At 46.2% G+C, this 23420-nt stretch overlaps 1 protein-coding gene across 10 annotated transcripts in view; it reads left to right on the top strand.

Annotated features, from left to right (window-relative positions):
* ZFYVE28 (zinc finger FYVE-type containing 28) overlaps window positions 1-23420 on the top strand; it is a 312576-nt gene that overhangs the window by 267052 nt on the left and 22104 nt on the right. For 9 of the 10 annotated variants that reach the window (XM_074992354.1, XM_074992348.1, XM_074992357.1 and 6 more), the window contains one exon: window positions 22974-23128. In XM_074992354.1, the coding sequence (XP_074848455.1) occupies window positions 22974-23128 (155 nt within the window). The remainder of the gene's footprint in view (window positions 1-22973; window positions 23129-23420) is intronic. The other variant, XM_074992350.1, reaches the window with a different exon arrangement.

The following is a 23420-nucleotide window of genomic DNA, read 5'->3' as shown; positions in this document are numbered from 1 at the left end:
ACCAGTATTTTCATAGAAATGATGTTGTCTTTTTAACACTATATTCGTAGAGATACTGAGATTATTCAAAATGTTTCTGGCATTATATCTAGAAAGTCTCTGCTTCTTTTGTTCTTCTTGCCTCATTTTCTGTCAGCTATTGGCATAGCATTAAGGATTCGAGAATTTGGTGAAGCAGGAGTGGATGAAAAGATGGTATTTCTGTAAAAATGTCCAAGGAAGTGCCTTAGGAAATTGATAATTTTTGGGTGCCTCTATCAAAAGATTGCAGTTGGAGTGATTTCTATATTTAGAATCCCAAATAATGGCATTCTAGGCTGACATCTAGTTTCCCTGATGGGTTATGCTATTCTTGCTTTCTCTCTTCTCATATTTTATGTCTGCATGTTGCACTAATTTTTATCACTAATCATTAAAAACCATTGTTGAAAAGTCTATTTTCTTCCCACCTTATTAATTTTTAATAGCTGATCCTGCATATGTCTGTCTGAAATATCAGTTGCACATAATCTTTCATTTGATTTCTAAATCTTTGATTTTTTTCTAGGTAAAGACATTACTCCTAAATTATTTTAGGCATCCCATCCTTACTTTGTCTTAGTTTGCATCTCGTCAGGTTTGTGCACATGTGCACTCAGGAACATTTAATCCAAGTTAACTAAAATATATGAATTAAAAGAAAATTAAACTACATTGAGCCCCCATGTAGACTCATTAAGAATTAAAGTAGCCTTAATTCAATTCAGTTTTATTTGAACTGAAGAGTACAAGGGACAGACACACCAGTCCAGCACATTTCCTAAAATATATAAAAATATTGTGCAAGGAATTTGTTTATATATAGAAGTGAATAAAACTAAACTGAATTAAGGCCATCTTAATTCTGAAAGAGAGCATCTGCACAGGGATTTAATGAAATTTAACTGATTGACTTTAAATGTACACCTTCGTTTACTTCAAATTACCTTTTTGAATGTCCCCATATAGACAAACTATTAGGATTTTGGGTGAGTGGAGTTAAATATAAAGTGATCTTATTGCATCTGTCCTTTCTATTTCTTTGTATTTAATGCATTTATCTTTGCCAAGTAGAACCTTTCGTTGTGTCTTTCCATTTCTGAAGTTTTTCCACTTACCAGTATTCTTTAAATAAAGAAAATTTCATCTGTCTAATGTGGTTGCCCTCTGCTAAACGCACTATGTAGCATTGGAATAAATCCACTTCAGGAACAATGATTGGTGAAAGGACAATAGAGGATGCTTCAAGTGTTCACCAGAGATTACAGGAGCCTTGAGGACAAGTAATTTTTTATCTGCTAGAACAGCTTATCTCCTGCACCATATTCGCCTGTCTTTGGAAAATAGTATTTTGTGTGCCACTGCATTAACAGTTTGATCACTTGTGTCTACAGCTTCTTCACATGTTTGTGTTCTGTGCTGTTTCTTCAGAAAATTGTCAGATTTATAAGGCACTCACTGTGGTGTCCGAGTCCATGCTATTTTTGACCAAACTCTATCTCTGTGAGAAACCATTGCTAGATACCTGTGTGCCACTGTAAAAATTAAACATTTTTACGCTCTCTATCTCAGTGATGGGCAACCAAAATAGGGAGTGGGCTGCATGAATGGCTCTTTCACCTCAGAGGGCTGGAGCAACCCACCATCCACTGGGGTTCCACCTGCAGCCCCATGGACCCTCTTTCTGACTCCCTCCCCCATGCACCTCTCATGAAACAGGGCACTGGAGTCCTGTACTACCTGCTCCCATTCTGCAGGGCTGTTCCAAGTCTGGAAGGGAGGGAGACAAGCCTGAATCAGCAGATTCATGGTGCTCGTAAAGTTCTGAGAGGTAGGAGGAGGAGTAGAAAGTGTAGGGAGGGGTCACACAGGGATTTGTGGACTCTAGGTAGAGCCCCAGTAGGCCATCCAGCATAGAATCATAGGGCTGGAAGGGACCTCCAGGAGGTCTAGTCCAGCCCCCTGCTTCAAGCAGGACCAACCCCCACTCAGTCATCCCAGCCAGGACCTTGTCAAGGCGGGACTTAAAAACCTCGAGGGATGGAGAATCCACCATCTCTCTAGGCAATGCATTCCAATACTTCACCACCCTAGTGAAGTAGTTTTTCCTAATATCCATCCTACACCTCTCCCTCTTTAACTTCAGACCATTACTCTTTGTTCTGCCATCTGACACCAGAGAGAACAGTTTCTCACCCTCCTCTTTAGAGCTCCTCTTCAGGAAGTTGAAGACTGCTATTAAATCACCCCTACATCTTCTCTTCTGTAAACTAAACAAGCCCAGATCCCTTAGCCTATCCTCATAGGTCTTGTGTTCCAGCCCCTTAATCATTTTCATTGCCCTCTGCTGAACCTGCTCCAGCACATCCACATCCTTTTTATACTGGGGGATCTTAGTCTCATGTTTAACTATGTGACTATTTGGCTGTAAAGCATTGGAAATACTTACATGCCTTAAGTTAAACCAGGTGCTTAAGTGCTTTCCTGGACTGGAGCCTTTGGTTTGAGATTCTTTTAAATACATATGTAGTATTTGTCTTCCCAGTATTTAAGAACTTCCCTGTTTTGTCATAAGTTTTTATACCTCTCTGAAATTGTTCCTCTTTCCAGTAACTTCCTCTAGAATTTTATAATGTTTTGATGTAATTTCAAGTTTCTTGGGTGTCCTTTTTATATATTCTGGAAAACATACTGGGACAAGTGTATTTGCTTTCTGCAATGTTCACAGTCATTACATGCTCTCTAATATCTTGTAAAGGTCCTCAGCAGCTCTTTGTATACTTGAAAAATCTCCTCCTTTTTAACCACTGCCATGTATCTTTCATTTTCTCACCTAACTTTTTACATTCTCTTACCTTTGTTCTATTATATTATTGGACTCTAGAATTCTTGTTGAGTTTATCCCTCATGTATGTTTCTTATTTTTTGGTATTTTTATTGGTTCTTTTTTCCCTTCTTTACTCTTAAATGTGTTTATGGTCTAATTTTTTTACCTGTTTTGCTCTTTTCCCAAATAACCTACAATAAAATGTAAATAAGAATCAAAATATGTTATTTACTATCGTGGAAGGGAATGCATATCACTTGTTAAAATACAGATAACAATATCCTAAAGTGATATTTCTACCAATTTACAGTTTAAACCACATGAATGGGAGAGTTTACTAATATTCATCATGGTTATGAGCAAACCACAGCCCAGTTTTTAACTTTGAGTTTTGCACTGAACTAGTTCAAAGAGCTCTGGATTGTGATACTGCTGTGCATAACTAGTCCTGTTTACTTCAGTGGTGACCTCTTTGTTGTGTAGTTTACTGTTCCTTTTGAGAATGGCCTTTGTATTTCAGCCCAAATTGAATTGATTTGATGCCAACACAGGACAAATTAGTTCAGTTGAACTATGTTTTCTGACTTTTGACTTGGAATGCTATACAGAAATCTAAGTTTTAAAGACTGAGAAACTAACACGGATCAAACCTTAAAAAAATTATTCATATGAACCCCTTAGAAACTGAGACTCAAAATCATTCCTCAATTGTTTTCCCTTTCTTATTTCAGTTAGTGGCATTTTTTTATATATACCTTTGTGAAGCATAGTTTAATTATATGTCACAACATTTCATTAATGATTTTTTCTATGGGCCATCAAACTCTTCAGAGTGAGATACACATCCCCTAGAGCAGAACAGGTTAAATTTAACCCTAAATAGCTCTTTAACATTATTTATCTGTGAGACAAGCAGAAGGAGGAGGAAACATTTGCTCCCTGAACGTAAATTTCTCCATGCTGCAGTGCTGTGGTGATTTTTTGCCTGCAGTACTAGACTAACTGACACTGATACTACAAAGCATAAGGAAAATGTTCTGGCTACCAGTTGTGTCACGGAATTGAAATAATTCAGACTGATACATGGAACCCTACAGTCTCTCTAATTTTGCAGTGGAGGTGGGGTGAGGCAGGAGGGGTAAGTACATATGTGCATACAACACCACACCATACCTGCACTTGGAGATGAACCCGTGCTCTAATCTGCCCTCTGCTTAATCTTTTAGGATTAGATTAACCCAGGGGAGTAAATTTCACTTCCTTACATAAGCCTGGCTCCTTGCATCCAGGGAAACATAAGCTCATGTTGGAACTACCTCTGTCTTTTAGAATTTTTGCTGGGCAGGAGGGAGCATGGAGGCAGGATGAACTTAAAATTCTAGGTGTCTTGGGGAATGCATTGAATCATCGCACATCTTGCTGTCCTGTCTTGTCTTTTTCACAGTTGGTGTTCCCCACCCTTTTTTGGCAATATCAGCAAAGTATCATACCACACTGATTGTTTTCAAACATTGTATAATGACATCAACAATAAATCTTTTATGTGCAATCACATATTAACTTTAATAATAACAGAGGCATTTGCCACTAACAAAAGATACTTATGGATAGGGCCCTCCCAAATTCATGTCCATGGAGAATGTATCACAGTTGGTGAAATCTGGTCTTTTCTGTGCTTTTACACAATACTATACAAATTTCTCCAGGGAAAGCAGCATTTCTCAGATTGGTAGTCCTGACCCAAAAGGGAGTTGCAGGGGTTCACAAGGTTATTTTAGGGTGGTTGCAATATTGCCACCCTTACTTTTGCATGGCCTTCTGGTTTAGATGACTGGAGGGCAGTGTCTGATGACCAGGCACCCAGCTCTGAAGGCAGCATAGAAGTAAGGGTGATAATACTATACCATAGCATATTCTATTCTGCTGCTGGCAGTAGCTGTCCCTTCAGAGTTGGACTCCCAACCAGCAGGCGCTGCTCTCCAGCTGCCTAACTCTGGAGGCAGCGTCACAGTCAGCAACACCAAAGTAAGAATAGTAGTACCACAACTCTGCCTACAATGACCTCACAACCTCCTCCCCTCCACAATTCCTTTATTCATCAGGGACTCTAAAATTACAGTACTGTTAAAAATAGAGATTTAAAGAGCTGAAATTATTATTTTTAATTTAAAAATCCTATTGCTATGAAATTGACCCAAATGGACTGTGGATTTGGTACTTCCGTACTTATGCATAAGGATCACAGAATCAGAGGGCTGAAAGGGATCTTAGGAGATCATCTGGTCTACCCCTTGCTTGAATCAGGATCAACTCTAACTAAATCATCCCAGCCAGGACTTAAAAACTTCTAGGGTTGGAGATTCCACCACCTCTCTAGATAACACATTCCAGTGTTACACCACTCTCTTGGTGAAATAGTTTTTCCTAATATCCAACCTACACATCTCCCTCTGTAACTTCAGACCATTACTCCCTTGTTCTCCCATCTGTCACTACTGAAAACAGTCTCTCTCCATCCTCTTTAGAGGCCCCCTTCAGGAAGTTGAAGGCTGCTGTGAAATCTCCCCTCACTCTTCTCTTCTGGAAACTATATAAGCCGAAGTCCCTCAGCCTCTTCCTATGGGTCATGTGCTCCAGCCCTCTAATTATTTTTTATTGCTCTCCGCCAGACCTGCTCCAATATATGCCCAAAGATAAGGGCAATGTTTTGATTGACTGACACCTCCTTGCTGACATATATGTAAGTCAAAAATTTGTAAGGCTGCATCTACACTAGCCGGCTACTTCAAAGTAGCTGGCACAACGTCAAAATAGCACACGTCGCATCTACACGCGCCATGTGCTATTTCGACGTTCGAATCGATGTTAAGCGGCAAGACGTCGAAATCACTATTCCCATCAGAAGATGGGAACGTCGAAGTAGGGTGTGTGTAGACGATCTGCGTCCCGCTACTTCAAAATAGCAGGGTCCGCCGTGGCGGCAATCAGCTTGAGGGTTTGAAACATGCTGGCCAGCCCCTGCGGGGCTCTATGATCTCTGCGCCCAGCGGTTCTTAAAGCTGCACAGACCCGGAAACCCCATAGCAGGAAGCTGACAGAGTGCACGCAGCAGCCGTGCCACGAGGTGTCCCTGCAAAGCCCAGAGGGACACCATGGCAGCCAGCCAGCCTCCCGAGCACCCCCAGAGCTCACCCTCTGGGCCATCCCAGGGGTCCCAGGCATCCAGCCGGCGGTGTAGGAAGCAGGGCCCCTCCTGGACTGACCCTGAGCTCCATGACCTGCTGGGGGCTCTGGGGTGAGGAGGAGGTGCTGTACATCATGGGGAGCAAGCAGTGGAATGCGGAGGCATTCGCCCAGCCGGCTGGGGGCCTGGCTGCCCGGGGTCACCCTGCCCGCACTCCTCACCATGTCAGGAGTAAGGTCAAGGAGTTGCGGCAGGGTTACGCCCAGGCTGGGACTTGGCCAGCCGGTCAGGGGCTGCCCCCAGCTCTTGTCCCTATTACCGGGAGCTCAGAGCTATCCTGGGCCCCCGGGGCACCTCCTCCCACCCTTGACACCACAGCCGACGAGCCCCAGCTGGCCTTGGAGCCAGGGTCAGGTCCGGAGGCCAGCCCTGCCCCCCCAGGGCTAGAGCCGGGACCCTCCATCCCAGCCACCCAGTGGTCCAGCGAGGAGGGGGAGCTTGTGCTGGACATCCCGTCCCGCAGCTCCAACCGGGTGTCCGCTAGATGGGCATCTCCTGATCCTCGCAATGCACCGTCAGGTACGTACCCCCGAAGGCACAGACCTCCTGAGGATGGGGTGGGGGCACCACTTGATTGGGGGCCCCACACATCCCCACAACACCCCAGCCTGCCATGGCCCGGGCACACCATGGCACAGGGACAGTGCCACAGCGACCAGTGCCCAGCAGCACCTCCACCCGTGGACAGTGCCATGCCCCACCCATGGTGGGAGGGGAGAGGTGTGGACCACTGGAAGGGGCCACCCACAGGATCGCTGCACGCACCAATGGGGGATGGATGGTGGGGGGACACAGGCCCTTGTGGGGATGGGGGATGGGCCACTGGTTAAGGCTGGGTACTCACGGCCTCCCTTTCCCCCTATTCTGCAGCCATCCATGGTCCCAGACAGCCCTCCGAGACCACTGGAACACCAACGCCCAGGGTCACCACTTGCCCTGGGATGGGCCCATCCCCACTGGGGCCACCGCCGCAACACATATGACCCTGAGGTGGCTGCGGCCCTCCGGCACCAGGTGGACATCATGGAATGGAGGCTCCAATTTGAGGAGCGGGAGGTCACCTGGCACCAGGAGGCCTGGCGGGAGTTTATGGGCACCTTCAAATGGGTGGCCAACACCTTTGAGGAGCTGGTAGCCCATCTGCCCCCCCCCCGATGTCCTCTGTGCTGTCCCGCCTGCTGCCCCACCTGCTGCCCCACCCACCAGCTCCGGCTAAGGACCTGTCTCAGCCATACCTCCCCATCCTCCCGATCCCCAGCCGGCCTCGCCGGGGACCCCGGCTGAGAGGGGGACCAGCCAGCTGAATGCAGTGGGGCTTGCGCCCTTCCACCCCTGCCCTAGAATGATGGGCCAATGTGTGGCCTGCCCATGTCACCCCCCATACATAGTTGTCCACACCCTGTATATAGTTATTTATAGTTGACCCCTCTGTACATAGTTTATTAGAGGTGTCCCCACTTGTATATAGTTATTATTTTCATTGAATCTGTTTTATTTGCTAATATTATATGCTGAAAAGAGGTGACATTTTGGTTCCTGTAAATAATGATAGTTTTATTTTTCCAAAAACCTGTCCCCCATGTGCTTTTGGTGAGGGTGGGGTGTGGGTGCTGTGGCTGGGTGCAGAGATGTCCGGGGGGTTGCTCACTGAGCCCCCTGGTCAAAGTACTCCCTTAGGGCCTCCCGGACCCGGACCCCATCTTGGTGGGCCTGGCAGCTCGGGGCGGCAGCTGGTTGGGGTTAGGCTTTTGCGGCCTCCTGTACCCAGCCCTGCACAAAGGCCTCCCCCTTGCTTTCCACCAGGTTGTGGAGTGTGTAGCAGGCCCCCACAACCTGGGGGATGTTTGGGAGGCCCAGGTCTAGGCATGCTAGGAGGCAACGCCAGTGGCCTTTCAGGCACCTGAAGGCTCGCTCGACCACTTGTCAGTCATGGTTGAGTCAGGCATTGTAGCACTCCTGGCTATCAGTGAGGTGGCCTGTATAGGGCTGCGTAAGCCAGGGCTGGAGGGGGTATGCCGCATCCCCCACAAGGCAGAGGGGTACGGTGGTGGTATCCCCCAGAGGAATCTCCCTCTGGGGGATGTAGGTCTCCGCCTCTAGTCAGCAGCATAGTCCCAAATTCTGGAAAACGCGGGCGTCGTGGGTAGAGCTGGGCCAGCCCACATAGATGTCTTGGAAGTGGCCACGGCTGTCAACCATGGCCTGCAGGACCACAGAGTGATGGCCCTTCCTGTTGATGTAGTGGCCACCACTGTGGTCTGGGGCGCGGATGGGGATGTGGGTCTCATCAAGGGCTCCAAAGCAGTTGGGGAATCCCATGGCGGCGAATCCCTTGACGGCCACGTCCAGGTCCCCAACTCAGACGACTCTCTTCAGCAGCAGGGCATTGAGTGAACGTACCACCTGTGGGGAGGGAACATGGGTGCCTGTGAGGGTTTGCAGAGTGTGACCCCCCTCACCCAGGCCCCCCTCCCCAGGGGGTTCAACCCCAGGCCTCCTTACCTCCATGAGGACAGCCCTGACTGTGGCCTTTCCCATTCCAAACTGCTGTCCCACGGAGCGGTAGCTGTCTGGAGTGGCCAGCTTCCAGACAGCTATTGCGACCCTCTTTTCGACGGTGAGGGCGCGCCACATCCGGGTGTCGTGGTGCCTGAGTGCGGGGGTGAGCCACTGGTCATCATTCCATTCCCCCATAACCAGGTGCTCCCACCACTCGGTGCTGGACGGGTAGCTCCAGAGTCGGCGGGGCACCCGGCAGCCGGGGGGGAAGGGCCCGATGGTCGAGGGCGTCTCCTGGTGCTCCTGGGGAGGGCTCCCGTTCCAGAAGCTGCTGGTCGGCAGCCCAGGCAGCATCTAGAAGGGCGCCTGTTCCGCGGGAGGCAGCTTGTAGGGCTTCCAGCTGCTGCTGGACGTCCATGTCTGTGGGCTCGAGGTCTGCGAGGTTTGAATCACCAACACAGGGCTCCTCGTGTGGTGCAGGCCGAGTGTGTCTGGGAGGGGCCCTTTAAGGGAGCAGGTTGCAGCTGCCCGGGAAGGGCTAGTGTGCTTTGTGACCCGGTCCGCTGGCTTTCCTGGCCCCTTATTTCGAAAGAGGGGGCTTGTGTGTGTGGACGCTCCGTGTTTCCTTCCGGGGCGGCTCTTTTCGATGTTCCCCGACGCGACTTTGATGTTGAGCGTCAACGTTGCCAGCCCTGGAGGACGTGTAGACGATAATCATCGAAGTAGCCTATTTCAATGTTCTTACTTCAAAATAGGCTACTTCGATGTAGTGTCCTAGTGTAGACGTAGCCTAAGTGTTACATCCTTCTACTTATGAATGGCTCACTTACACTCACTAACGGGTCCCAATTTGCAGGTGGTTTGGTGTTCAGCATTTTCTAGATATTTCAGTACCCAAAAATTGAAACAGTCAAATTCAATAAACAGTTCTATCAATAAGTGAGGTCTCAGAAGGATCTGTGTATCATGCAGTTTCCCAGCATAAGGCAAATATTTGATCTTTGTCACATCATTGTAAGTATGGAACAACACCTTTGATTTCTGTGGAGTTACCTGGATTTACATCAGTAGATAGAAAACAGAATTTGGTCTGCTATGTATACAAATCCAAAGAGTCAATGAAATAATTTGTTTCCTTTTACTTTCTTTTCCTTTCAACTCCTTTTTTTTCTAAATTTATAAATATCAAAGCACTTTCGATATTGTTTAAAAATGTTACGTATAGTGCTTAACTCTAATAAATGTATGTGGTGTTTGTATTTTATGCATATTTTCCATATTCAACTTTGCAAATCAGTAGCTTTTAAAATTAAATTTTGTCTTCAGAATTCCCTTCCTTTCTCAGCTCTTGGTATAACTTCAATTTATTGGGTAAGATCGGGATGGAGAACCAAAAACAACCAAACAAAAAAACCCCACTCTCATTGAATGTGACCCCTGCCTGAGATGCCTCATTTCCCTTGCACTCAAGGACCATGGGGGTAGGGATGGGGGGACTAAGGTTCAAGGCTTCCCCCAGGTCAGATGAACTCTTTTAGGGTCCTGGGTAGAACTAAAAATGGTGGGTTGAGGGGTCAGACCACAGGAGGGGTGTGCCAGGGAACAGGTGTGGTGCCTGAGTGAAAGGAAAGGTGCAGGACCAAACAAGTGGTGGGTGTTAGGTGTCTGGGTGAGAAAAAGTGCTGCAGGAGTGGGCTGGAGGTAGGGGTTTGGAGTCTGACTAGAGGGGAGGTTCCAGAGCAGGCTGGGGATGTGGGGGTCTAAGTGGGAGGGAGGGTGCAGGAGTGGGCTGGGGTTAGGGGATCTGGGTGGGAGGAAGGGAATCAAACACATTGAGGGTGGGGATGTGGGTGGGAGGGTACCAGAGCAGGCTGGGGATGGGGTCTGGGCAATGTGTATGTGGGGGTGCTTGCTGCTGCCACCCCATTCCCCAGCCTGGGGGAATGGCAGGCAGACCAGCACTCCCTGGAGAGGCTTTTCTCCCACCACTCTGCATCTGTTTGCTGTCTGGGAAAACTTGAGGAGGTTGCTGTGGGTGTGTCCAGCGAGGTGGTAGGGGAAGCAGGGCAGAGCTCAGCTGCCTCTGACCATGGGTTAAAGAAAGCAGCTGGGAGCACCAAGCCATGATGGGGAAGGAAGGTGCTGCTCAGAGCTGCCACTTAGAAATCTTTTTTTTTTTTTTAATTTCAAATTTTAGTTCTTAGTCGTCAGTATTTTTTTTAAGTCAGGAGGACCTTACCTTTGATTTTCAGTTCACCCTTTAATAATTTAGCAATTTAGAACATAAGAATAGCACTGCTGATCCATTTAGCTTCATATCCTCCCATCCAGTGGTGGACAGCACCAGATGCTTCAGAGGGAATGAGAAGTACAGGGTAATTATTGAGTGATCCAGTCTAAGCTTCTGGCAGTGAAATCAACCTTACTTACCACTTTTAACATATAAAAATGTTTGAGTGCCACTTGGCGTTTCCTGTGCTATTAATAGTACATAAGTTACTAGAGTCAAGAAAATGTTTTTTTATAGTGCAAATTGCTGTTTTTTTTAAAAAAAAAGTAGTATGCTGTTTGGGGATTTTGAGAGTACACATACTTAACTAAATCGCTGCAATAATTGCAACCTTGGCAGAGTTTTTGGCAATGGGAAGACATCAGGTAAAATTACTAATTATGTTTTTTAAAAAGAGGAGTTCTTCACACTCTTAGAACTGCTTGAAAAATGGAGAGATGGCTTCTTTTTTTAATTAAAAATTTAGTGCAGTTTTTGATATAGTAATCTCCCCAAGATGGCACCCGGAGATGACGTAGAGGCCTACCTCTTCGTGTTTGAGAGAACAGCACAGCGAGAAGCCTGGCCACAGGAGCAATGGGCCAGTATCCTGGCTCCTTTTCTTTGCGGGGATGCCCAGAGGGCCTATTATGACTTGCTTGCAGAACATGCCAATACCTATCCTAGGCTCAAGGAAGAGATTTTGGCCTGTCTAGGGGTGACTACAGCAGCCAGGGCTCAGAAGTACCATGCCTGGGAGTATCATGAGGGGAAGCCACCAAGGGCTCAGGTGTTCAAACTGGTCCACGTTGCCCGGAAATGGCTGCGCCCTGAGGCCCATACCACTGAGGACATGTTGGAGATCCTTGTGATAGACCAGTTCATGAGGAAGTTATCCCCGGTCCTCCAGGAGTGGGTGGGCCAACAGGACCCCACTACATATGATGTAGTTGCTCTGGTGGGGAGCGCTGGCTTGCAGCGAAGTGGCTGGCTCGCACTTGCCCGGACACCAGGCCTACCCCTAAAGGAAGGCCACCAGCTTGAGCGTTACCAGGTCCTGGACCCCAGAACCCAGTGGGTCCTGGAGAAGAAAAGGAGGGGGCTAGAGGGCTGCAGAGATCAGAGGCAGTAGGAAAGGAGCCGCGGCCGCCTGACCCTAACGCTAAGTCCCATTTTCCCTGGGGTTCTGGGCGAATGTACAGATGCTATGGGTGTGGGGAGCTGGGGCACATAGCCGCCCAGTGCCCCAACCAAGAGGAACCAATGCAATGCAACCTCGGGGACTGGTCAGACCCATGTGCCCTGCTTGATTTAGTGGGAGTGGCAGGTGCCCCCCCACAAGTATACCCGCCCTGTACGAGTAGAGGGAAAGGAGACCTCTGCACTAGTAGATTCACAGAGTGCTGTCACCCTAATTTCACGGAATCTAGTCAGGCCCGAGCAGCTATTGCCCGGAAAACGCATGGGAGTAATTTGCGGCTATGGGACGGTAAACTTTTACCCCACTGCAAGGGTGAAGATACATGTCCAGGGGTCCAGCACTCAGGTGCAAGCTGGGGTGGGCCCACACCTACCCTACCCAGTATTGTTAGGAAGGGACTTCCCAGGGTTTAGTGGCCTGCTACCCCTTGAAGAGCAGGGATCGGGGAGCTCCCCAGTCACAGGGAAGTAGAAGATGAAGGGCTACATACCCCAGTGTATCCCGAACTGGACCAAGAATTATGTTCCAGCCCAAGGAGGGGCCAGAAGTCAAAGTGGCAGAGGAGGGAGGCTAAGGAAATAGGCACATGTATTCTGATGCAGGCTCAAAGGCTCGCCTGCGCAAACCAGCACCCCCAGGATGCACAAGAAGAAAGTGAAGACAGGCAGGGTGGAGAAAACCCTAAAGGGCCAATGGAAGGAGAGGCAGAGGCTGTGGGGGAGGCAGAGACCAGCACTGATCCCAGCCCAACAGGTGCAATGCCAGAGTTGGGAGAGGCCACCCCAGGGCAGAATCTGGTGGGCCCAGAGAGAGCGACATTTGGGTGTGATCAGGCAGAGGACCCCCGATACACCAATATCAGAAGGGAGGTGGTGGAGATTGATGGGGTACCCATAGAAGGTAAGGCATGTGGCCCTAGCCCCTACTTTATCATAAAAAGGGACCTGGTGTACCGTGTCACACAGGACCAAGGACAAGAGGTACACCAGCTCCTGGTACCCCGAAAACATCAGCGGGCCATCATGACCTTAGCCCACAGCCACCTCTTTGGGGCACACCTGGGGGTGGAAAAGACGCAGGCTCGGATTCTATGCCAATTTTACTGGCCAGGAATACATGAGGATGTGCGCAGGTACTGTGTCTCCTGCCCGGAGTGCCAGCTCCATGGCCCTCAGCCCCATCTGAGGGCCCCCCTAGTGCCTCTGACCATTATTGAGGTCCCATTTGAATGAATTGCGATAGACCTAGTGGGTCCGCTGGAGAAGACTACCCGAGGGCACCAGCATATACTTGTAATCCTAGACTATGCGACAAGATACCCTGAAGCCGTGCCTCTCCGAAACACTGCCTCCAAGACCATTGCCAAAGCGCTAGTGGAAATATTCACTCGGGTCGGTATCCTGAAGGAAATTTTAACAGATCAGGGCACCCCGTTCATGTCTCAACTAATGAAGGACCTTTGTGACCTGCTCCATGTACAGACCTTGAGGACATCAGTTTATCATTCTCAGACCGATGGCTTAGTAAAAAGATTTAATCACACGCTCAAGGCAATGATTAGGAAGGTGGTGAGTAAAGATGGGAAAGACTGGGACATGTTATTGCCCTACCTCATGTTTACTGTCCAGGAAGTACCCCAATCGTCCACTGGCTTCTCCCCCTTTGAGTTGCTGTATGGACGCCACCCCCGAGGCATATTAGATATTGCAAAGGAAAGCTGGGTGGAAGAGCCAAGCAGGGGAAAGAACATAGTGGACTATGTGATGCAGATGAAGGACCGCATAGCTCAGGTTAATCCGATAGTGAGGAGCCACCTGAAAGAGGCTCAGGATGCCTAAAAGACCTGTTACAACCACCAGGCCAGGGTTCGATGATTTCAGCCCGGAGACCGGGTTATGGTGTTGGTCCCCACTGCTGAAAGTAAGCTGCTGGCCCAGTGGCAGGGACCTTATGAGGTTGTTGAGTCAGTCGGAGAAGTAAACTATAAAATACGCCAACTGGGGCAGCGAAAGTTAGAACAGGTCTATCGCATTAACCTCTTGAAGCCCTGGCAAGAGGGAGAAACCTGTCTGGTGGCCCGAAGAGAGGAAGGGAACCACCCTCTGGATGAACTTGCAGTACCGGTGAAAATAGGTCCTGAATTAACGCCAACCCAGAGAAGGGAAGCCCTAGACATGATCGCCCGGAACCAGGATGTGTTCTCCGAGAAACCTGGTTGAACATTGGAAGCTGTACATCATATAATTACAAATCTTGGGGCCCATGTGACGATGAGACCTTACTGGGTCCCAGCAGCCGAAAGGGAAGAAATCAAGGCGGAGGTACACAAGATGCTGAAAATGTGTATAATTGAAGAATCTCACAGTGAGTGGTCCAGTTCCATAGTATTAGTACTGAAACCAGATGGCACTACACGCTTCTGTAATGACTTTTGGCGGCTGAATGAAATCTCACAATTCGACGCTTACCCTATACCGCGTATTGATGAGTTGGTCGACTGCCTCGGCAAGGGTCAGTACCTGACCACATTGGATCTAACCAAAGGCTACTGGCAGATCCCACTGGCTGAAGACGCCAAGGAAAAGACAGCATTTGCTACCCCTGAGGGGTTATTCCAATACACGGTTCTCCCTTTCGGTCTCCACAGGGCACCAGCCACCTTCCAGCGCCTAATGGACAAACTGTTGTGGCCCCACACCAGATATGCAGCTGCCTACCTAGATGATGTAGTTATACACACCCCAGACTGGGAGTCTCACCTGGAAAGGGTAGAAGCCATCCTAGACACATTTTGGCGAGCTGGCCTCATGACAAATCCAGCCAAATGTGCTGTGGGGTTCGCCAAGGCCAAGTACCTGAGGTGTGTGGTAGGGAAGGGGTAGTAAAGCCCCAGTTAAATAAACTAGAGGCCATACAGCAGTGGCCTCGGCCTAAATGGAAAAAGCAGGTTCAGGCTTTCCTGGGGGTAGTGGGGTATTACCGACCATTCATTCCCCACTTTGCAACGCAAGCCAGCCCCCAACAGACTTGGTAAAAGCTCGAGGCCCTGATCCAGTAAAATTGTCTGAAGCAGCTGAGACTGCATTTGAAGATCTAAGAACTGCCCTCTGTAGCAACCCAGTGCTGATAGCCCCTGACTTCACTCAGGAGTTCATCTTACAAACAGATGCATCAGACGTGGGCTTAGGATCGGTCCTGTCCCAAATATCTGAAGGAGAGGAACACCCAATCCTATATCTTAGTAGGAAATTGCTCCCCAGGGAGAGAAAATATACAGTGGTCAAAAGAGAGTGCCTTGCGGTCAAGTGGGCTATGAAGGCCTTACAATACTAGCTACTTGGGTGTCAGTTTGTCTTAGTTACAGACTACTCTCCGCTGCAGTGGATGCAACAGAACAAAGAGAAGAATGCCAGGGTGACCCAGTGGTTCATATCCTTACAGCCCTTTCAATTAAAGGTGCAGCACAGGGCAGGTAAACTGAACGGGAATGCGGATGGACTTTCTAGGATGCACTGTATGACGTCCTAAATTGCCCAACCCCCTGGTGTTGAGCAGGGAGGAAGATATGTGACAGACTGCTACCTGGAGGGTACAGAATTCTGCAAGAAGGTGGGTGTACTGGTTGGTGGGGGGAATTCTTTCCTGTTTTCCAATTAAGGCAGACAACTGGGAGCCTCATTAGCCACAGCTGAGTCTAATGAGCAGTCATTGGACAGCTGAGGCCCTGCACTCCCTATAAAAGGTTCCCCCAGCTGGTTGTGGAGGGAAGGTTTTGGAAGGTGCACCAAGGAGCAAGATCAAGAACGTACCACAGGGAAGTGGTGGGTGAAGTAGCCCAGGATTAGGTTGCCACATTGGGGCAGGGGTGAAGGCCCTGCCAGCAGCCTCTTGACCTTGTAGGGACCCTGGGCTGGACTCCAGGATAGAAGGTGGGTCTGGACTCCCCCCACCCTTCCCCGGAGGGTTACTTCACTAGAAGAGGCATGGGCCTGCAAGGGGACTGGCTTTATCTGCCCCAGCTGGGACTTGCCTATGATGAGGTTGGCTCGCTAGGCGGAGACTCCTGCCTCTGGAAAGGCCTGGGCAGATCAGGGGTCTCCGTGAGTCTCTGAGGCACAACAGAGAAAACCGCCAGGAATCGCAGGGACCCACCGGAGTTGACAAGGGACTTTGTCACAGCGTTCAGAATCAAAACCTATACGTGCACATCCCCAACAGCCTTGTTCGCTAGTCATCTCAACACAGCATTATACACTATCTCCTATCCCCCTCCACCCCCCACCAGCAATGCAAGTCAGATGGCATAGTGCAATACAGCATACCAGCAAGGTATTTGTAGCTGGTACGATCTACCAGAAGGACTGGTGTAATTACTGGCCCTAGCCCTTCCAAACACAGTTTCCTCCATCTGTACAGTATCCCCACTGGAGGACAGAGCTGGGGACGGTACAGCCAGACTGGAGGAGCTGTTGTTGTTCTCCTCCTTTCTCTGCTATGGTTCCTCGGAGAGGCTTGAACCTCGGAGCTTCCCCAGTAACTGTAGTGAGGAAAGAGGCAGAATGTGGGGGCACTGAGTGGTCCCATACTGACAACTTCTCCAGCACAGCTGTGCCACCCCTAGCCCTGGCCTCAAGCAGGACTGATGTGTAGACCCCAGGCATATGGAGCACTATGAAAGGCTTGGAATGTTCTGCTCCTTTTGCCCCTGTTGTTCCAAAGTTTCTGGCACAGGGAGCATAGGACAGAACCCCCCACCCTTCCAGGTATAGGGGTGAGCTATGTGAGGGACAGGGAGAAGAGAGCTGGGGAGTGAGGCAGGGAGGAGTTTTGTGGAGGGTCACATATGGAGGCCACCTACTCCCGGTGAACTACTGCCAGCTTCTCCCCACTTCCCCTGCCCCATTACTGGTAAGAAATAGATTCCTCTTGCACCACTGCCTCCCCAACAAAGATGCTTTTCATACCTTTTATTTTTAAATTTTTCCAGTGAAGGACTGGTTTTTTGCAGTTCAGTTATTCTGTTCTGCAGCATCCTTTTCCAAAGGGACTGTGTATTTCTGAGAGCCCTGAGTGCATATTTAAGTGAGAAATGGTTGGAAAATAGTGTTTTTATAGTGGAAACAGAAAGCTCTTTGAAAATAAATTGATGGCTCAGGTTTTACACTCCTAGCTATTTTTTTCTGAATACCTTGTGTCCTTATTTTGCCAGTTGTTTCATGTTTTCATCTAAATTTCAGAAAAAATGAACAAAATATTATAGTGCCCTGCAAGTCTTGATTGACTTAATAAAACTCCAGTAGAAACCAACACTGATATCTTGTAATTTTTTAGAGTTATTTTTTGACCCGTAGTCTTTCTATAGATCTGGGACTGTCATTTAATATTTGTATAATGCCTTGCACAGCAGTGCACTGACTGGTTGTGGCCTTTGGATGCTAATGCTATATGAATATTATAAGTGAATAATACATTATAAAAGACAGTGGGTGGGATTTCCAGAAAGTATCTGCATGAATTTCATTGGGACTCATACTCCTAAATTACATAGGCGCTTTTGATCATCCTATTAAAAGTCAAAAATATAATGGACCTTTCTGACAAAGAATTCAGGTATAAAGAGAAAACTATTACAAGAGGCAAGTTTAGATCTGTAAGGTAGGAGAAAAGATTACATGATATAATGTATAGTTTGAGAAATGGTATGTAGGTGTGTAATTAAGGACTGTGTCATAATGCATATGCATGAGGGAGCCAAATATATACAACCTTAAATAGTGAATTTTCTGATATTTCAGTTTTTAAACCTGGGACTTTAAACTGGTAACACAGGGCCAGAGCCTCTGCGAAGGAAAATTAGCATAAAGCCAAAGGCACTGCACTGATTTACATCAGCTGAAAATCTGACCCGTAGTCTTTTTTGTTGAATATAGATCAGAACGGAACTACTGACTGGTATAATTTACCAATTTCTAGCATGATGTACAACAATGTTAATATTATTCCTTGAAGGTGAAGATATATGTAATTATGGAAAACTTTTTCAATTTTTTCTGCAGTATGCCTTATCTCATTTCCACTCCTTTTAACTGTCACTTTGGCTACGTCTACACGTGCACCCAACTTCGAAATAGCTTATTTCGATGTTGCGACATCGAAATAGGCTATTTCGATGAATAACGTCTACACGTCCTCCAGGGCTGGCAACGTCGATGTTCAACTTCGACGTTGCTCAGCCCAACATCGAAATAGGCACAGCGAGGGAACGTCTACACGGCAAAGTAGCACACATCGAAATAAGGGAGCCAGGCACAGCTGCAGACAGGGTCACGGGGCGGACTCAACAGCAAGTCGCTCCCTTAAAGGGCCCCTCCCAGACACACTTTCATTAAACAGTGCAAGATACACAGAGCCAACAACTAGTTGCAGACCCTGTATATGCAGCACGGACCCCCAGCTGCAGCAGCAGCAGCCAGAAGCCCTGGGCTAAGGGCTGCTGCCCACGGTGACCACAGAGCCCCGCAAGGGCTGGAGAGAGAGTATCTCTCAACCCCCCAGCTGATGGCCGCCATGGAGGACCCCGCTATTTCGATGTTGCGGGACGCGGATCGTCTACACGTCCCTACTTCGATGTTGAACGTCGAAGTAGGGCGCTATTCCCATCCCCTCATGGGGTTAGCGACTTCGACGTCTCGCCGCCTAACGTCGATTTCAACTTCGAAATAGCGCCCAACACGTGTAGACGTGACGGGCGCTATTTCGAAGTTACTGCCGCTACTTCGAAGTAGCGTGCACGTGTAGACGCAGCCTTTGTGTAATAGCAATGAAGGGTCCTGTGGCACCTTATAGATTAACAGAAAAGTTTTGAGCATGAGCTTTTGTGAGCACAGACTCACTTCATCAGATGCTGGTCTTGGAAATCTGCAGGGCCAGGTATAAATAAATAAGCCAGAGTAAGGGTGGATGATAAGTTATAAAAGAGATCTTAGATAAAAAGACAGTGGGTGGGATTTCCAGAAAGTATCTGCATCAATTTAGGTGGGACTTGTATTCCTAAATTACATAAGCACTTTTGATCATGGTTTTGGAGTGATACAAAAATCTGCTTCAAAATAAGGTAAACTCACCTCAAAAGAGTACCCTTTTGGGAGCAAATCTTTGAAAGATAAACTAATTTTGAATTTACAACAAATGGTGGAAATGTTCACATTGCAGATTTTGTTGTGAAATGTCAAGCATTGCTCCTTAGGACCTATACTCACACAGCTTGATAGGGGTCCCCAGAGCAATGAATAGAAGAGTCCAGATGACAAGTAATCTCAGATTATTCATATGTAAGAATAATCACTTGCTGTTAGAAAATGCATGGTATGCCTTAGGTGACATGTAACTAACTTTGGTCTGCAGGTTTGATCATTAGTTTCCCTATCCCAGGTTGGGTACTAACAGAGAGTGAGACGTGAACACTGATCCATGTCCCCCAGAATTATCCTTGGATTCTATATAATATTTTTCTGGATTATATTTGTATTGTTGCTGTGAGGCCTCGAAGGCCTTACCCATATTAATTTAACGTCTTACTGGAATTGAAGCCCATTTGGTTTAGATTTATTAAACTAACACTGACAACATGTTGAAATCTTTCCATGAAATGTAGAGTCATAATTAAAGACGTTGCCTGAAACCAGACCATCAGGGGGAACTTTTTTACTTTTCAGAACTATGGAAGTTATTAAATTGTACATTATGGGATATGTACTGCCTCCTGCTATGAATAATCAACTGCTACTCTTAATCTCATTTTAAGAAAATTACTTGCTCTTGTGTAATATAAATGTAAAGTTTATGTGACTCTCTGCTGAAGTGTAGTGTTATACTGAGACCTCATGTTTAGCTGGTTATCAGCCATGATCCTCACATCCTTCTCAAAGTTATTGCTTCTCAGGCTAGACTACCCCATCCTGTAAATGTGGCCTATATTATTTGTTCCTAGAGATAGATAGATATCGATATCTATGTTATATATAATATGTATGTTATGTTAAAATACATACTGTTTGCTTGCACCAAGCTTATCAAGCAATCCAGGTCATTCTGTGTCAGTGATTTGTGCTCTTCATTACCAATCCCCCAATTTTTATATCATCTGCAAACTTTGTCATTGATGATTTTGTTTTCTTCCAGGTCACTGATAAAATGTTAAATAGCATAGGGCCAAGAACTAATTTCTGTAGGACTTCGCTTAATGGAAAAGCACTCCCTCAGTGATTTTTCCATTTACCATTCCTTTTGGAGACCCAACAGTTAACCAGCTTGCAATCTGTTTTGTGAGTGCCTTGTGAATTTTATATTGTTCTAGGTTTTTGAATCAAAATAGATTCAGGGTTTGTGTGATAACATGTATACCAAGAACAGCTCCTTGTCCTTTCTGGTTTTCTAAATATATTTATTATTTTGTTTTGAAAATATTAACAGAGGAACTAGGTTTCCCCTCCACTGAGACTGAATACATGAGGAGATACCTTTCTAATCACTTCACAATATCGTATTTATTTACTATCAGTGCAAATAACAGCTTGTTCTTACAAGTACCTGCACTGAGCCATCCCATATCAAAGCCAGTCTGATATAATTTTTTTTAAAAAATGCCTTCTCTGCACCTCAGAGACTAGCAGATTTATTGGGGCATAAACTTTTGTGGGTAAAACCCATTTCATCAGATGAGTTGGAGTGAACATCACAGAGGCAGGGTATGTATAAGAACAAAAAAGAAGTGCTTGTCAATTGTAGGCCTAGTGTTAATGAGTCTAATCAATTCAGCATGAGTGTGTCTCATTCACAGCATGTTGTGGAAATGTGAATATCTCCTTCACAGTGTCAAGTATCGGAGGGGTAGCGTGTTAGTCTGGATCTGTAACAGCAACAAAGGGTCCTGTGGCACCTTATAGACTAACAGAAAAGTTTTGAGCATGAGCTTTCGTGAGCACAGACTCACTTCATCAGATCTGTGCTCACGAAAGCTCATGCTCAGAACTTTTCTGTTAGTCTATAAGGTGCCACAGGACCCTTCATTGCTCCTTCACAGTGCGTTAACCAGTTAAGATCCTTATTCAGTCCGAAGCTGCTTGTCTGTGGTGTGGAATTTTAGGTTTAGGATATCTGTTTTGACATAGCTACTACTGTGTAGTACCATTTCTGTAAGAAAGGTTATATCTCTAATAGCCAGTTGATCATTTTTTCCCTATTATATCTTTGATTTTCAAAGCATCTCTATATTCCATTCTCTTGTTGCATTATTAAAATAAATTGTTTCAAGATAAATATAACTGGTCAGTCCTTTATTTCAATAGATTATTTTATTTGCCTCAATCTTTATATTTAGGCCCCTGATGCATAAATATGGCTTGATCATCAAGATAAAGACTAACTGTGCCATTCTCACGCAGAAATGATTGTTAACACAGTAAACTCTTTCATATCCAGCAGCCCTGGGTCCGGGAGGTTGCCAGACATTCACGTATTCTAGATAACAGAGAGGTATACCTAGCAATGCATAACACTAAAGAAAAGATTAGAAATTAAGAAAGAAACAAAAATGTATGCAGAGCACTTTATTTATGCACAACAGTAGTATTGTACAATGTAAACCTATATTGCATTTACTGTATTTATTTGTATTCACTCTCACTGGGCTGTACTTACGGAAAACATAACTAAAATTTACTTATGGTTAAAATGCTGGCTATTTGAGAGTTCAGGATAATAGAACGCTGGGTATGAAAGGGTACATCTACACTAGGAACTAACTTCGAAGTTAACTTTGAAGTTAGGCACTGCTTTGAAGTAGCCTGCAGAGAGTCTACATGCATTTTCCCTTACTTTGAAGTCCTTAGTCCATTGCCAGGAATGGAATAGTGCCTACTTCGAAGTTTAACTTTGAAGTAGGGTGTGTGTAGAAGTTATTTTTGTAGTGTAGACATAGCCAAAGAGTTTACTGTATTATGTATCATTCTGGAAAGTTCACTCTTCAAATAATGGCCCAAGCTATTCTGAGAGCTACATACTTCATTTGCCCATAAATAATTATATATAGTTTAGAGCTGTCTATCATAATTCTGTATAATCTTTCCTCCCTTTGTAAGGATTGGTTTATATTTTGAGCTCTGTCTCTGTAAAAAGAAGATATTAAGGACTAACCTTTTTAAAGAATGAAGGCTTAAGGCTTCTGTGGTCTTTTGGTGGCCTGTTACAAGCTCAGTGGAGCTGATGAGCCATTCTGAGATAACAATTTAACATTTCAGTAACTTCTGAAATTAGATTGTAATGGGCTAATCTAGGTCCTACGTGCTAGACCTTTACTAAAGTAATTATGATTGATTGATTGTCGTCCCCCCCACCAACAGTGGCAATAAAGTGTACAATGATTTTTGGATTCTGGTGACTAACTCTGTTTTAGGTGTGCATAAATCAGGAAACGTCTCTTCCAAATAGCTTGAAAATTGATAGAAATAGTCTAATTTGGTCTCAAATTTACATATTCCATTTTGGTGCCAGTATTCTTGTGTGGATTTTAGAGGGGAGGGAGGATGCTACCCAGAACTGGCTTATTATGGAAAGAAAACTGAAATATAGATTGGTTACTGCCACTTTACAGTAACAAATGAGAATCCAGTGAATTACTGGCAAATGGCTTTCTGATTTACATGTTCTTTCATAAATATACCATAGGATGAAAATCAGCCCTCCTGGCAACTAAGTAGGCTTGGTCCAGAATGGGTAACCAGAATTTGCACCTATTGGTTCTGTTTTGTGGTAGGAGCATTGCGTGAGCTAGAAATCCTTTAGGAAGCTAATAGTTCTCTGAAAGACAAAGTGATGATTTAAGGTAACTTTCTTCTTTACCTTCTGTCCCCTCCAGCAGTTTCATGACCAGCTCTTGTTCATCTGATGATATTGATCAGGAGGAAATACAGCTTGCCTTGCAGGCAGCTAAAATTGCTACCAGAGAAAAGATCAGATCCCGATTTCATGGCAGCAATGACCTTATTCATCGACTCTTTGTCTGCATCTCAGGTATGAAATCTCTTTGTTTGTTACACATGTGAATTTTATTCATCTTTCTGCTTCTGTGTTATGACGTTAAGTTGTGCCTGAAAATAGGACTGCAGGATTGTAATTTAGGGCCTTACCCTGCAAACTGCTCTAGCAGTGGCCAGTTTCTGCCTGTACAGAGCAACTTTGCAGGACTGGTGTTGCAGGAGTTCTGAAAACTGCAGTTAAGGAAGAGTTTGGTTATACAGGTGCTTCATCCTCAGACAGTTTCCTCTTCCCAGTACTGTCCCAAGACCCAATGGGGGGGTGGGCC

Source organism: Carettochelys insculpta, chromosome 4 (genome assembly GCF_033958435.1).
Source record: "Carettochelys insculpta isolate YL-2023 chromosome 4, ASM3395843v1, whole genome shotgun sequence".
In the NCBI taxonomy this organism is placed as follows: Eukaryota; Metazoa; Chordata; order Testudines; family Carettochelyidae; genus Carettochelys; species Carettochelys insculpta.
Note: the sequence above shows the minus strand (reverse complement) of the source record. Positions and strands in the feature narration are given on the sequence as shown.